The following is a 15,835-nucleotide window of genomic DNA, read 5'->3' on the forward strand; positions in this document are numbered from 1 at the left end:
CGCGCCACTACACCTGGCTAATTTTTGTATTTTTAGTAGAGATGGGGTTTCGCCACGTTGGCCAGGCTGGTCTTGAACTCCTGACCTCAGGTAATCCACCCACCTCGGCCTCCCAAAGTGCTGGGATTACAGGTGTGAGCCATCGCGCCTGGCCTTCTTAGTTATTTTCTTAGAAATGAGGTTGTTTGTTCAAAGGATTTGAGTATTTGTATGGATTTTAATGTTTTTGCCTATATGTAACTTAAAAATCTCTTTTCTACTTTGATCCATGACAGTGAAAAAGAAGGAAGAGATAGAAAAAAAGACAAACAGCATTTGAAAAGGAAAAAAGAATCTGATTTACCGTCAGCTATTCTTCAAACTAGTGGTGTTTCTGAATTTACTAAAAAGAGAAGCAAACTAGTACTTCCTGCCCCTCAGGTAATCTGATAAAAGCAAATTTTTCACTACGTGAATTTATATGCTTATATCATTTATTCAGCAAATGTTTGAAGGCCTGTGTACCAGGTTTGTGCTGGATGCTCTTAAGAAATTCACAGCTTAATGGGTGAGACACACATAAAAACAAGTAATTGTGGGCTGGCTGTGGTGGCCCACGCCTGTTATTTCAGCACTTTGGGAGACCAGGACGGGCGGATCACCTGAGGTCAGGAGTTCAAGACAGCAAGAGTTCCTGCCCAGCATGGTAAAACCCTGTCTCTACTGAAAATACAAAAATTAGGCAGGCTGGTGGCACACACCTGTTATCCCAGCTACTCGGGAGGCTGAGGCAGGAGAATCACTGGAACCTGGGAGGTGGAGGTTGCAGTGAGCCAAGATCATGCCACTGCACTCCAGCATGGGTGACAGAGTGAGACTCTGTCTCAAAAAAACAAACAAACAAAACCCCCCCAAAAAAATCCCACAAGTAATTGTGATATAGTATGGTAAGATAGCTTCAGCTTCTCTGTATAAATTATTGTATCAGAGCTTAAACTGCTTATATGATGGTTTGGTAAGTAATTATCAGCTCTTAACATTTTGTCAACAGGGTAGGGCTTTGGGCTTCTTTTTTGTAGCTGTTGAGGGTAAAGGTGTGGTTTGGCTTTGTGGACTTCAAGCTGCCTTCTCCCAGGGAATGTTTTGTTGTGTTATGCTTCTCTTTTTTGAAACAACAGTTGTGAAAATCAATGTGGGAGTTGTGGAGAAAAGAGATACAAACATTCTTTCATTCAGCTTATTACAGGGTGTATTCTTTTAAGTTACTATAGTTGGTCAGAAACATGGGACCTTAGGGTAACTTTTTTTTTTTTTTTTTGAGACGGAGTCTCGCTCTGTCGCCAGGCTGGAGTACCATGGCGCCATCTAGGCTCACTGCAACCTCCGCCTTCCAGGTTCAAGCGATTCTCATGCCTCAGCCTTCCAAATAGCTGGAACTATAGGCGTGCGCCACCACGCCCAGCTAATTTTTGTATTTTTAGTAGAGATGGGGTTTCACCATGTTGGCCAGGATGGTGTCGATTTCTTGACCTCGTGAGCTACCATCTACCCGCCTCGGCCTCCCAAAGTGCTGGGATTATAGGCGTGAGACACCACGCCCTGCTAACCCTTTTTTTTTCTGTTTTGAGTAGTACAGCTTTATAGAATTGGACAGATTTAATGGTGCAGAAGAAAGGACTTAGGAGACCAGAAGAACTCTTTTCCCACATTAGCACATTGGCTGCATCAACACAAGATTCTTGGGCATAAACGAATTTTGTCATATCCCGACATTCATTCCTAGTGGGGATATTTATTAAATTGAAATTTTGTCTTTAATTTTTTTCTTAGTACACCTTAGGATATTTATTTTGGTAAAATTACTAACACAACACCTTTAGATTTTCTTAGGGATCTTGTGGCTCACAGGACTCTTTCTGTGTGATATTTTAATTGGTTTTCAGTCTTCCTCCTCCAGTTTTGTATAAGTACTGCTATTTTACATTCTTGGTACATTGATATGTTGATTTGAAAGAATTTCAGTATAGACATACAGCCTTTGTAGCTTGATTCTATATCATATGTGAATTTTCCCCTCACATTCTGTAGGGAAGCCTTTCTAAAGCTATATTATGGAAACTTTCAAAGCCACAAAAAAGATGAGTACTACCGTGAACCCCTGATACTAATCACACAGCTTCACCAATTCATTTTTCTGGAATATGGAAATTTAAAGCTGTGTCAGCTCTCAGTTAAAATGTTGGTTTTTTTTTTTTTTTTTTTTTCAATAGAGACAGTTTTGCTGTGTTGCCCAGGTAGGAGCAGAACTCCTGGGCTCAAACAGTTTGCCCTCTTCGGCCTCCCAGAGTGTTGGGATTATAAGTGTGAGCCACCGTGCCCGGCCTCAGTTAAAATGTTGCTTACTATGATAATTGTGTCCTTTTAGATTTCAGATGCAGAACTCCAGGAAGTTGTAAAAGTAGGCCAAGCGAGTGAAATAGCACGTCAAACTGCCGAGGAATCTGGCATAACAAACTCTGCTTCCAGTACACTTTTGTCTGAGTACAATGTCACCAACAACAGCATTGCTCTTAGAACACCACGAACACCAGCCTCCCAGGACAGAATTCTGCAGGTAAGGTGTCATGTAGTAGAATGAGCCTTTTACTTTGTTTATTGTCCTTAGAAGTATCATGCAGGAGAGAACTAAGCGGTTTGCTTGTGTTTCTTTTAGTGTAAATGGTTTGACACTGAGTCCTGAATGCATAGATCTTGCAACATTTCTGTAGTCGAGAAGCTAAATAGATTCAGCAATAAGGTAGTTTTATTTTCACATTTATTAATTTGTAACTTTTTGAAGCCAGCCCTTCTACCTTCATTAGTCTTTTGTACCTGTCAGTAAAGCATAGTTTTGTAAAATTTCACATTGCCTGCCAATCCTAGAAAGAAAGAAATACTTCCTTGCATTTCTGTACTTAGCTTCGCATAGTGTGCCTGCAGTTCTAGTTTCTTCCCTCTCTCTAACACATGGCGTAGACACAGCTTTGTGTGTTCCCAGGGTGTCTGTATGCCAGAGAATATCCAAACCTACAAAACATAGTTGGGTCTTTTGGTGCCCTTACATCTCATTTCCTCGTCTCTAATAGTCAGGAATATAATTTTAAGGCTTTGATTTGAGGCAAACAGTTGTGTAAGGCTTAGCAAGAAAAACACTCGTGCGCCTCATCCATAGAGGTGCCTGTTACAACTCTTTGTTTTACTTACCACTAAAAGATCTTTGTTACTCATCGACCATTTTCAGTTTTAGGCATTATCTGTTGTTTTTCCACATAGATTTTGACATTTGGCTTCCACACCCTCTGTATCCATCATGCATACATTTTCTATTCCCCTATTGTCTGTTAGAATTTGGTTAGCTTTATATTCTTGGTTTATCTTACGACTCTGTAAATCCTATTCATTGCTAAACCATGAATTACCTTATAATTTGTGTAAGTTATACAAATACGTAATATTCGTACATACAGTATGTAATCCATAGCATACCATTGTACTTTGTGGTATAGTATTTTGTTTTTCTTGGAGCTAATACTTGTTTTATTCAGTTGCTAAGTTTTTTGACTAAGCACTAATTCAACTCTAGACTACGCTGGCTGTGTCTGTTTTCTCTAACCTGTGCTGACTTTAGGTAGCCTCATCTTTTTGAAGAAATCTTTCTTAGAACTTCCGAATGTTCTTGCTGGACTGGTTATTCTTCAGGGCTTGTTTATAGCTTGTTCTTGTTCTTTTGATTTGCCTTCGCTGTCACCCTAGAGAGTCCCTTGGATCCCCTCTTTCCAGGCTCCCATGTCTTTGGCTTTCCTGGTTTACTCCCTTGTTCAATGAAGAATATCATTCAGTAGCTTTCAGAGAAAGGGTTCATAGGAGGTAGAATTTTTTTTTATTAGTTTTTTCATTGATAAGGAAAAATTGCATCTATTTATGGTGTACAGTATGATGTTTTGATATATGTATACCTTATGGAATGGCTAAGTCAAGCTGTTTAACATGTGCATTACTTCACATATTTATCATTTTTTGTGGTAAGAACACTTAAAATCTACGCTTTGCAATGTTCAAATGTACAGTATACTGTTACTATAATCACTGTGATGTATAATGTCTTGAACTTATTTCTCCTGTCTTACTGAAATTTTGTGTCCTTTGACAGATATCTCCCTGGTTCCCTCACCCCTCAGCCTCTGGTAACCACCATTTTACTCTTTTTCTGTGAGTTTGACTTTTTTAGATCCCACAAATAAGTAAAATCATGGGCAATTTGTCTTTCTGTATCCGGCTTAATGTAATGTCCTTCAGTTTCATCCATTTTGTCACAAATGACAGGATTTCTTTTTTAAGGCTGAATAGTATTTTATTGTGTTTATATATCACATATTTTTTAATTCATTTCTCCACTGATGGACCCTTAGGTTGTTTCCAGAGGTAGAATTTTTCAAGATCTTGCATATCTGTAAATTACTAATCTACCCTCTTGGTTGACAGTATAACTGGGTATAGAATCCCAGATTGCGGTGGTTTTTGTTCACAGTGTTGAAGGTAGCACTGCAAGGTCTTCTGGCTTCCACTGTTGCTCTTGAGACCTCCTATACTGTTCAGTTTGTTAAAAGGAAACCTCGTTTTTTCGTTTCTTGAAGCTTATATTATCTTACATGATTTATGATGCATGTTTCTTGGTGAAGGTCTTTTTCAACCACTGTGGATCTTTTCATTCCAGAGACTCATGACCTTCAATTTTGTAAAATTATTTTGAATTAAAATTGTTTTTCTCCCTTTCATTGATCTCTTTATGAACCTCCAAGTTTTCTATTAATTCTTCTGCAGTTTTCTATCTTACTGATTTTGATTTATTTGTAGGAGGTTTTCTCAATTTTATCTTTATTCAGTTTTTAATTTACTGTCATATATGTAATGTTTAAGTGCTTTTTAAAATTTTGTTCAGTATTTTTTTTACCATCTCTTATTTCATGAGTATCTTATTTCTCTGAGGCTGTTAATGATGGTTTTGTTTTTATAAGTTTTCTTTTCTTTGCATAGTTTCTAAGTTTTTTGTTTTGTTTCCTTTCTGTCTTTCCTTATGGGTATTTCCTCAAATGTCTGGTGCTTTTTGCCTGTGTCTAGAGGTGGGTGGGGGGCAATCACAAGCTGATTGGAAGCTCCTTAGGTGTGGGTAGGGCTCCTTGACTCCTGGCTTCCCTGGAGGCTGATCTGGCTGGGATGTTTCATTGGGGGAGTTCTTGATGTCAGTGTTAGTTCTTTTGGGTCAGTGTTAGTTCTTTTTGCTTAGGTTAGTCAGATTTCTTCAGAGAAGTAATTTCCAGTCTCCTATCTACAGGGTATAAAGTTGGCCAGTCTCTGGGAACCTAGTTGGGGAAAAAGGCTGGATGTCTCCAATCTAAAATAAAAACTTCTGCTTCATTTCTCTATTTTCATAGTAATAATTTTGCTCTTAACTCTTCCTGGTATTCTGTGGTTTAGAAATCTTTTGTACTCTCTTCAGAGAGTAAAGCCCCTCTGTCTTTTATGAATCTTGTGTGTGTGAGAGAGAGAGAGTGTGTGTGTGTGTGTGTGTATGTGTGTGTGACTAAAAATCCTATAGACTTTGTTTTTTATTATCACTCTCCTTTTTATTTTCATTTTATACTGTTTCGTGAAAGTTTATGAAATTATGGCAACTAGTTATTAGCCAGCTCAAGGCTTTGAGGAGGTCTGAACATAGGGTTTCTCAAGTAAATAAGTAAAATATCTAGCATATCAGAAGCTTTAAAAACAATAATTTGATCTTGCATTTATTTCCTTGGACTCTGAACACAGGTAAGGAATGTGTTTCAGGGTGTTCAAGGCCAGGTAAAGTGTCAGATAAGCCTGTTCAGGCAGACTGGGAAAGAGAAAACCTAACCACTCACAGAGGAAATATGGAGGGACCTACACAGTCCACAATACAGGCAGGAATCCACTTAAACTGTATAGACCTGTTAATAACAGGGGGCAATAATGGCTATAGGTATTGTAAGAATCCTGCTAGCCATCTTCTCCTGGTGGCCCTGAAGTGATGGAGATGCTTCTGATAGAGGCTCTGTCAGTGTTACATGGCTTAGTATTGCTTGTGCATGTGCAGCATTTATCCAGCCCTTTCATTAAAATACAGAGCATGCTTTCCTGGTTCTGTCACTTAATCCATGCCTCAGCCTTTCAGATGTCTCCACTTCTCTGACAGATAGGAATAACCTGTTCCCCACTTTTTTTTTTTTTCTGACGGGGTCTCGCCCCATTACCCAGGCTGGAGTGCAGTGACACGGTCACGGCCACTGTGCCCAGCCAGTTTTTTTACTTTTAGTAGAGACAGGGTTTCGCCATATTGCCCCAGGCTGGTCTCGAATTCCTGGGTTCAAGTGATCTGCCCGCCTTGGCCTCTCAGAGTGCTGGGGATTACTGGCATGAGCCACTGCACCTGACCCCCCACTTTTTTCAGTGGTGCTGTTTGAAGAAGTTTGCAAGTGTGAATATTCACATTTGAAATAAAAAAAATAGTTTTTTTTAAATTTTGGGAATAAATTACATTATAGGGCAATATAAGGAACATTTAATGGAACTCCTTTCGTGGTTTTTAAACAGTTTTATTGAGATATCACTATTACAGTATTCACCCATTTTTACTGTATTTACCGAGTTGTATAGCCATCAACACAGTAAATTTTAGAATAATTTCATCATCCAGAAAGAAAACCCATACCCATTAGCAGTCATTCCCCATTCCCCTCAAACCTGCCAAGTTTTTAGGCACCCATTAATCTACTTTGTGTCTCTATAGAGTTCCCTATTCTGCACATATATGTAAATGAAATCATAATATATGATGTTGTGACTGGCTTTTTTCACTTTGCATAATATCGTCAAGGTTCATCCATGTTGTAGCTTGTATCAGTACTTCATTCCTTTTTGTCGTTGTGTAATATTCCATTATATGAATATACCATGTTTTGTTTATCCACTTATCAGCTGATGGACACTTGAGTTGTTTCTACCTTTTGACTGTTAGGAATAATGCTGCTTTGAACAGATGTTTGTGTGGACATGTTTTTTTCCTTACTCTTGCATATATACCTAGGAGTGGAATTGCTGGGTCCTATGGTGACTATGTTTAACTTTATGAGGAACTGCCAGACTGTTTTCCAAAGTCGCTGCACCATTTTATTTGTTTATTTTTGAGACACGGTCTTGCTCTGTTGCCCAGGCTGGAGTGCAGTGGTGCAATCATGGCTCACTGAAGCCTTGACCTCCTGGGCTCAAGTGATCCTTCCAACTTGGCCTCCTGAGTAGCTGGTACTACAGGCATGCACCACCAGGCCCAATTAATTTTCTAATTTTTTGTAGAGATGGGGGTCTCCCTGTGTTGCCCAGGCTGGTCTCGAACTCCTGACCTCAAGTGCTCCTTCTGCCTCAGCCTCCCAAAACGCTGGGATTACAGGCATCAGCCACCATGCCTAGCCCATTGTACATTTTTATTAGGAATGTGTAATGTGTTCTAATTCTTTACATCCTCACCAACACTTGTTTTCTGTCTTTTTGATTATAGCCATCTTGTAATCAGACAGATCCTAGTTGTGAAGTGATATCTTGTGTTTTTGATTTGCATTTCCCTAATAGCTAATGACATTTCGTGTGCTTATTGATCATTTTTATATCTTTGTTGTTGTTGTTATTGAGACAGGGTCTCGCTCTGTCACACAGGCTGGAGTGCAGTGGCGCCATTATGGCTCACTGCAGACTCAACTTCTCAGGTTCAAGCAGCCCTCCCACCACAGCCTCTCAAGTAGCTGGGACTACAGGTGTGCACCACTATGCCTGGCTAATTTTTTGTTTTTGTAGAGATGGGATTTCACTATGTTGTCTAAGCTAGTCTCGAAGATCTGGGTTCAAGCAATCCTCCCACCTTGGCCTCCCAAAGTGTTGGGATTACAGGCGTGAGCCACTGTGCCTGACCTGGCCTGTGTGTGTGTGTGTGTGTGTGTGTGTGTGTGTGTGTGTGTGTGTGTATATTTTTTTTTTTTTTAGAAATAGCTATTCATATTCTTTACCCATTTTTAAATTGGGTTATCTTTTTATTTTTTAATTTAAAAAATTTTTTATAGAGACAGGGTCTTGCTGGTGTTACGTAGGCTGGTTTTGAACTGCTGGCTTCAAGATTCTCCCACCCGAGCCTCCCAAAGTGCTAGAATTATATACGTGAACCATTGCACCTGACTGGGTTTTTTATAATTGTAAGAGTTCTTTGTATATTCCGGATATAAGTTCCTTATCTGATATATAACTTGCAGATGTTTCCTCTCATTTTGTAGGTTGTGTTTTCACTTTCTTGATGTTCTCATTTGCAGTACAGAAGGCTTAAATTTTCATGAAGTATAGTTTAGCTATCTTTTTCTTTTTTGCTTATGCATTTAATCTTATCCAAGAAGTTCTTTCCAACCCTGGGTTATGAAGAGTTACTCCCATGTTTTTTCCTCAGATTTTATAGTTTTAGTGCTTACATTTAGGTCTGTGATCCATTTTGAGTTAGTTTTTTATGTACTGTTAGGTATGGATCTACCTTCATTCTTGGGCATGTGGATATCCAGTTTTCCTAACACAATTTGTTGTAAAGACTGTTCTTTTCCCATTGTATGTTCTTAGCAGCCCTTAAAAAATCAATTGACCATTAATGTAAGGGTTTATTTCTGGACTCTCAATTCTGTCTCATTGAGCTATTATCTATCCTGTGCCAGTACCACTCTGTCTTAATTCCTATAGCCTTGTAGTATCCTTTTGTGTTTTTAATAGGCTTTTTAACTGATTGTTAAAGAATACTGAAGTAATGAGTGAATGTGAACTGGGAGAGTGTAGTTATTTTGAAAAAGCACAAAACAGGTTTAGAACCTGAGCCATATGCAGTAAGCTTGGGGCTTGTAACTTTGGATTTCTCTTCTAAAAGATGTGGGGGAAGTTATATATTTGTTGGAATTAGGTTTAGCTGTAACAGAAAACCTCTAACAGTGGCCTAAATAGAATAGAGGTTTATTTCTGTTTCATGTTCTAAGTGTTGAGAGATAAATCAAACTGGGGCTTGTGTGGCACTCGATGGTGTCAGGGACCTGGGCACCTGCTTTTTTGTCCTCCCCCATGTCAGGTTTCTCTTCTTAGTTTCTCCTTGTGGCAGGTACAGTCGCTGCAGGGCCAGCCATCATGTTTGCATATAGCTGCAAGAAGGAGGAAAAAGGGCACACCCTTTACCTTCTTAAGAACACATCTCTTGCACACATCATTCTGTCTGTCCTGCTGGCCAGAACTTAGGCACACATGTCCTAGCTACTGGGACGTGTGATATTTGTTCTGGGTAGCCAGGTGCTGGTTAAGAATTGAGGCTTCTGTTACTATGGAGGAAGAGAATGGGTGCTTGGTGACAAGGAGTAGTCTCTGCCACAGTAAAATAAATATCTACTAATGAAAATGATTATGATTGGCTAAAGCCCTTTGGAACCTCTAAGATGAACTGACAGAAGTTGAGATTTAGTCTAGTCTGTGACATTTTTATGTAAAATTTTGATAAATTTTATTTTTGCTTTGTGAGCTTTTATTGGTTCAGTGTCCCTGTTCTATGTGTGATAAAGGTGGTACCTCTGGCTGCTGTTGTGTGTAGCTAGGGATAAGAGGAGTTTTGCTTCTGTCTCTTGGCCTCCTCTGATGTAGTCTAGGGTATATCAGTCAAGATTTAATTAAGGAAACAGAACCACTATGAAAATCATGGAATAAGGAATTTGTTAGCAGAATTAGTCCCATATACAGTTATGGGAAAAGCGGGGCATTAAAGGTCTGAAAAGGAGTGTTAAAGATCGGAGAAAGGTCACCAGCCCTGGTGTGGGGTGAGTCGTAGCTTATAGGGAAATCTGGAGGCCAGGCATGGAAGTCTGGAGGGTTGTTGGCTCTTTGTCACTACTGTTTCTGTGAGTTTGAAGCAGAAGTCTGGTCACCAGGGCTGCCTATAAAGGAGGAGAATTGGATATACGGAGCAGTGGGGTGCAATGACACACTGAAACTTGCCAGCTCCTCTGCAAGTCTGTCATTACCTCTAACCAATGATGGCCTTCAGAGTGTAGTGGTTGCTACTTCACCTCTGTCACCTCTGCTTCTCCTTCTGCCTCTACCTCTGTTTTACTTTTGATGAACTCTACTCAGTACCAAGAGGGAAGAGGATTCTGGGAAACATCCCAGTGTAACCAGGTCGACAAAGGATAATTCACCACATAGGAGATAGCTCTCAGATGCAACGGCATTTTACTGGGCCAATCTCATACTGGGCCAAACTCCCCCACTCCTTAGCCACACCATTTTTGGAGTGTTGCCTATTTGTAATTTTGGCACATATGATATTTCACGTCACCCACTCTTCCAGGAATGTATACTTTTGCCATTTGATTCTTATTTCTCCTCTTTCCTATGCAGAAGATCTAAGCCTACATACGTTTCTTTCTAGTAAATGCTTTATATTTGGAATAGCAAAAAGGACACATACAGGGCCTTTGATAATGTGAAATTAAAGATTTTTTTTTCATGAATAAAGATATACAGAATAATGGAATAAGTCTTGCTCTGGTTATTTTCATTTTACCTCGAAATTTAGTGATTTAGTGCATTTTTACTATGCTTATGACTTCTGTGAGTCAGGAATTCAGACAGGGCACAGAAGGAGTGGTTAGTCTGTGCTCCGTGATGTCTAGGGCCTTAGTAAGGAGGACTTGGCAGTTCTGTGTGATTTGATGGATAGGGGATAGAGTCATTTGGAGGTGTTGTCTTTCCATGTCTGGTGGTTGATACTGGCTGTTGGTGGGGTGGGTCCTCAGCTGGGAATGTGGAGTGAATCTGCATGTGGTCTTTCCATGTGGCTTGGGCTTTCTTATAGCGTAGTGGTCTCAGAACAGTTGAACTTCTCATGTGGTATCTCAGGGCTCCACTGTGAGTGCGGTGGGAAGCTGCGTTACTTTTTCTAGACTAACCTTGGAGGCCAAGCATTGTTAGTTTTGTTGTGTTCTGTTGGTTTCAGGTGTATCACAGGCCCACCTAGATTTATGGGGAGGGAACATAGACCCTACATCTTGATGGAAGGAGTATCACAGTTGGATTTTAACAACATGAAACATGAGAGAGAAGGTTGTGACCATCTTTGGAACATAAACTCTGCCACAGGCCCTAAGTTGGACATAAAGAGATTTATGGGTACAAAGGTAGCACTGAGGACGGGGTAGAGGGACCAAAGAGAACATGGTCAGTTCTGCCTAAAGAGATCAGCAAGACTTCTGAAAGGGACCTGACCCCCACAAGTTGTTTTCTTGTGCAGTGGAAAGATTGCTTGGGAGTATCTTAAGTTCCCAGTAGAAGAAACAGACCTCAGAGATACTAATGAAGACTGGATAGAGAATTCAGTGGTGAAGCCAGACTGAAACCCAGGCATTCAGACATTTGGCCTAAGCTCACACTGGGAAATTTGAATTCTTGTATTTCATGATTATAGAGAGGTTTGGCACAGGTAATAGGAGAAGTTTTTGGGTAATAGTAATTTCATATGTGAGGCCACAAAAGCACACCTCTACACATAAAACTTTATTTGATGTATAAAACTTCTGATTTGATGTGTTAGATTGATAGAAGTAATGGAAACATTGAAATCTGCCATGACTGGTATTCATTTTTCTCTGTTGGCTTTCATTGAGAAAATGAATAAGAATTCTGCCTGCTTCAAGATTTGTATAGTAGGACCAGAAGAGATTCTGCAAGCCTGTCTAAACTTTTAAACGTGCTTCTTTGTCTTCTTGTTAATCAGGAAGCCCAGAACCTCATGGCCCTCACCAATGTGGACACCCCATTAAAAGGTGGACTTAATACCCCGTTGCATGAGAGTGACTTCTCAGGTGTAACTCCACAGCGACAAGTTGTACAGACTCCAAACACAGTTCTCTCTACTCCATTCAGGTATTGTAAATGAACACGTTTTTTATTTTAGAAAAACTTGAATTCAAGGACTTAGCATGTTTGCTTTAGTAATGTTTACGGAGAATGACTACTTATTGTGTTGAATTTTCCTCTTTGATTTCTTCTTCATAGTAATAAATAATAGTGTCCAGGAAATGGTTAAATACTGTGGAGTGCCTCCTCCCTTTTTTTTTTTTAAGATGGAGTCTCACTCTGTTACCCAGGCTGGAGTGCAGTAGCGCGATCTCAGCTTACGGAACCCCTCTGCCTCCCGGGTTCAAGTGATTCTACTTCCTCAGCCTCCCGAGTAGCTGGGATTACAGACATCTGCCACTATGCCTGTCTAATTGGAGTGTCCTTTTGCAAAGCTTCGGATCCTGTCATGTTATTTTTGAATATTTTGTATTTGATTTTAGAGTAGATTGATTCATTTTTAATGATTACTTTGTGAATTTTATTAAAATTGTAATCCTTTTATGTATGTATTACTATTGCTTTCCCTCCAGCATTTTATTATGAAAATTTCAGGCATTTAGAAAGGTTGAAAGAATGTGTGGAAGTTATCAATATTGAAATGGAGTCACTTATGTTACATTTTAATGAAAAAGGAACCCTCGTGCCCATATGCCTATGACAGAAATTATTGCAGGGACCTTGTGAAAACCACACAAATTCCAGATAAGTTGCTTCTGTGAAGACATTGCCCTATGAACAGCCAGTACAGGTTGAGCATCCCAAATCTGAAAATCCAGAATGCTCCAAAATCCAAACTTTTTTTTTTTTTTTGAGACGGAATTTCGCTCTTCTTGCCCAGGCTGGAGTGCAATGGTGCGAACTCGGCTCATCACAACCTCCGCCTCCTAGTTCAAGCAATTCTTCTGCCTTGGCCTCCCGAGTAGCTGGGATTACAGGCATGCACTGCCACGCCCAGCTAATTTTGTATTTTTAGTAGAGACAGGGTTTCTCAATGATGGTCAGGCTGGTCTCGAACTCCTGACCTCAGGTAATCCACCCGCCTCGGCCTACCGTAGTGCTGGCATTACAGGTGTGAGCCACTGCGCCCGGCCAAAATCCAAACTTTTTGAGCACCAACATGACACTCAAAGGAAAACGCTCATTGAAAGATTTCAGATTTCGAATTTCCCGATTTGGCATGCTCAACCAGTCAGTATAGTGCAGTTATCCCCAAATCTGAAAAAATCCCATATCTAAAACTCTTCTGGTCCCACATTTCAGATAAGGGATACTCTTATCTATAACGGCAATGAAAACAAATGCCACTTCCTGTGATAAGTCCCTGTAACCAGTGGTCTTTGTTTCAAAACAGTTTACATAGACTCCTCCCTTGTATCTTTAAAAACTTCTCCTTGCCCCAGCACCCTCAGTTGTACCTATGGTCTGTCATAGCACACATATCCCACATTGTAATCCCTTGCTGTTCCCGAATAAACTCTTTGTTTTGGAGACCCAGTCTCTCATCCATTTAAGTTCACAAATGGTAAAGTGAACATCCATATACCCACCACTTAGATTCTAAGATCGTTAATATTTTACTATATTTGCTTTATCACATGTCCATCCACCAATCCATCATATTTTTTAATGCATTTCAAAGTAACTTGCAGATACCAGTTTGTCTGATCCCAAAACACTTCCACATGTGTTAACTAGAATTCAGTATTTCTTTATAACTCTTTTGCTTAGTTTTAAGCTGCTGTTTTTTAAGAAGAATCTTTAAAATACAAATGTTATGGAAGCATGTAGTAGTAAAATGGAATTGGAACTTACAATGGTTGGAAATATTTGGGGTTTACTTTGAATTTTAAGTGTTAAGATATGTCTTCCTACTGGTTATTTAGTAGAGAAAGCACTTCAGGCTATTACACATATCATGACAGCAGAACCAAGAAGCATTGGCAGCCAGTCTTAAACATTTAACACTTCTTGAGAGTCTTGTAAGAGAGCATAATCCCTCATTTCCTATGTTTAGTCGGCCCTCTGTATCTGAGGGTTCCACATTTGTGGATTCAACCAACTCTGGATAAAAAATATTCCAAAAAAACTCAAACAGTACAACAATAAAAAGTAACACAAATAAAAATACAATATAACAACTATTTATATAGCATTTACATTGTGTTAGGTATTATAAGTAACCTAGAGATGATTTAAAGTACATGGGAGGATGTGCATATGTTATATGCAAATACGATGCTGTTTTATATCAGGGAGTTGAGTATCTGCAGATTTTAGTCCTGGAACCAATCCCCGGTGGATACTTATGGACAACTGTATGTCTTGTCTCTCACCTAGATTGTAAACTCCTTGGGAGCGGGAACCATGTCTTATGTGATAACACCTTACCTATCAGGAATAGCTGTCTGGCAGTATCACCATTCTGCAGCACACCAATATACAGGAAATAGGCAACCAGGAAAAAATAAGGCTTTGAATAATTAAAATATAGGTTGCTGCAAATTCTGTGGATCTTATTCCTAGGAGAATCTGTTAGGCCTCACTCAGGAACTTACTCAGGTTTATATGTGATTCCAAAAGTGTGGTGTTTGGTTTCTAAACAAAATGTAAAAGGAAGAACTATTTAAAGTGTGTACATTGGTAATAATAACAGTGACAGTGATGTGAGAACCAACAGCTTGATAGGGAGGTAGGAGACAAATAGACACCAAACTCAAAGAGTCATCTGGGGTCATTGAGTGTGGTGGCCCGCCTCCCTGCCCACTGCATGTTCTTAGTCGCCCTAATGTGCCAAGAAAAGGTTGAAATAATGTTTAGTGGATGTAGTTTAGGAAGGCAAGAAAATATCAAATGTAGTGATTATTGTAAGTGAATAAAATAAAAATACCATGCTAGCTAGACCAAACATTGATTTTAACCTAGAGATCCTAACAAAACCAGCTAGACAGAATTTCTGAAATCTTTATTTTTTTTTTCCTATATTTCTTGTGAAATAATTTATGTGAAAAACATTTGAAAGCACAATCCAGATGTAAGTGGCACTTCTGTTAATTGGGATTCCTGTCTTTCTAGGACTCCTTCTAATGGAGCTGAAGGGCTGACTCCCCGGAGTGGAACAACTCCCAAACCAGTTATTAACTCTACCCCGGGTAGAACTCCTCTTCGAGACAAGTTAAACATTAATCCCGAGGATGGAATGGCAGACTATAGTGATCCCTCTTACGTGAAGCAGATGGTAAATGTCAATTCCCTTTTAAACTCTTAAATTTTTTTTAATATCTCATGGGTGCCAAATTAAAATTTCTCCTGTTAGTGCATATCATATATACCTTAAGAATCTATACACCTGTGGATGCCAGAAAAAGAATGTTTTGTAAGACTTGATGAAAGGGAATATTTTGGGCTCAAAACCCACCATTCTTTATGCTTACTAGGTTTGTGAATATTGATGTTTGTTGTTGATTTCACTGAAGTTTTCTTCAGCAAGGTGAGGTAGAAAGCTAATTGTAAAAGTTAAGTTTTGCTTCTGCCCGTGTTACTGCGTTTATTACTTTGCTATTGGGCCTTATTATCTAATGCCACAGAAATCATTGTGAAATTAAAAAAAAACTTCTAATGATACTGGCTTTTCTTCAGTTTAAAATGAATTCTAACCTCATGTATATATTTGGTTGATTTATATATGTTTTTTAAAGTTCAAATTGATATCAACTAAAGCCAACTCTGAATGGATACGTAAGAATTAAATAGATTAAGAACCTCATGCACGCAGAGTATGCATTTGGACATTTGAGGGGATCTAAAGTTGAATAAAGATGTCCTTTGTCCTAAGGAAATTTATATT

General features: G+C 39.2%; 1 protein-coding gene across 1 annotated transcript in view; it reads left to right on the top strand.

Moving 5' to 3' along the window:
- The window catches only part of CDC5L (cell division cycle 5 like), a 57,843-nt gene that overhangs the window by 17,958 nt on the left and 24,050 nt on the right, over nucleotides 1-15,835 (top strand). Inside the window, exons 7-10 of the mRNA XM_030796192.1 lie at nucleotides 276-420; nucleotides 2,405-2,593; nucleotides 11,867-12,015; nucleotides 15,064-15,226. Of these exons, the coding sequence (XP_030652052.1) occupies nucleotides 276-420; nucleotides 2,405-2,593; nucleotides 11,867-12,015; nucleotides 15,064-15,226 (646 nt within the window). The remainder of the gene's footprint in view (nucleotides 1-275; nucleotides 421-2,404; nucleotides 2,594-11,866; nucleotides 12,016-15,063; nucleotides 15,227-15,835) is intronic.

This window comes from Nomascus leucogenys, chromosome 17 (genome assembly GCF_006542625.1).
Source record: "Nomascus leucogenys isolate Asia chromosome 17, Asia_NLE_v1, whole genome shotgun sequence".
Taxonomy (NCBI): domain Eukaryota; kingdom Metazoa; phylum Chordata; class Mammalia; order Primates; family Hylobatidae; genus Nomascus; species Nomascus leucogenys.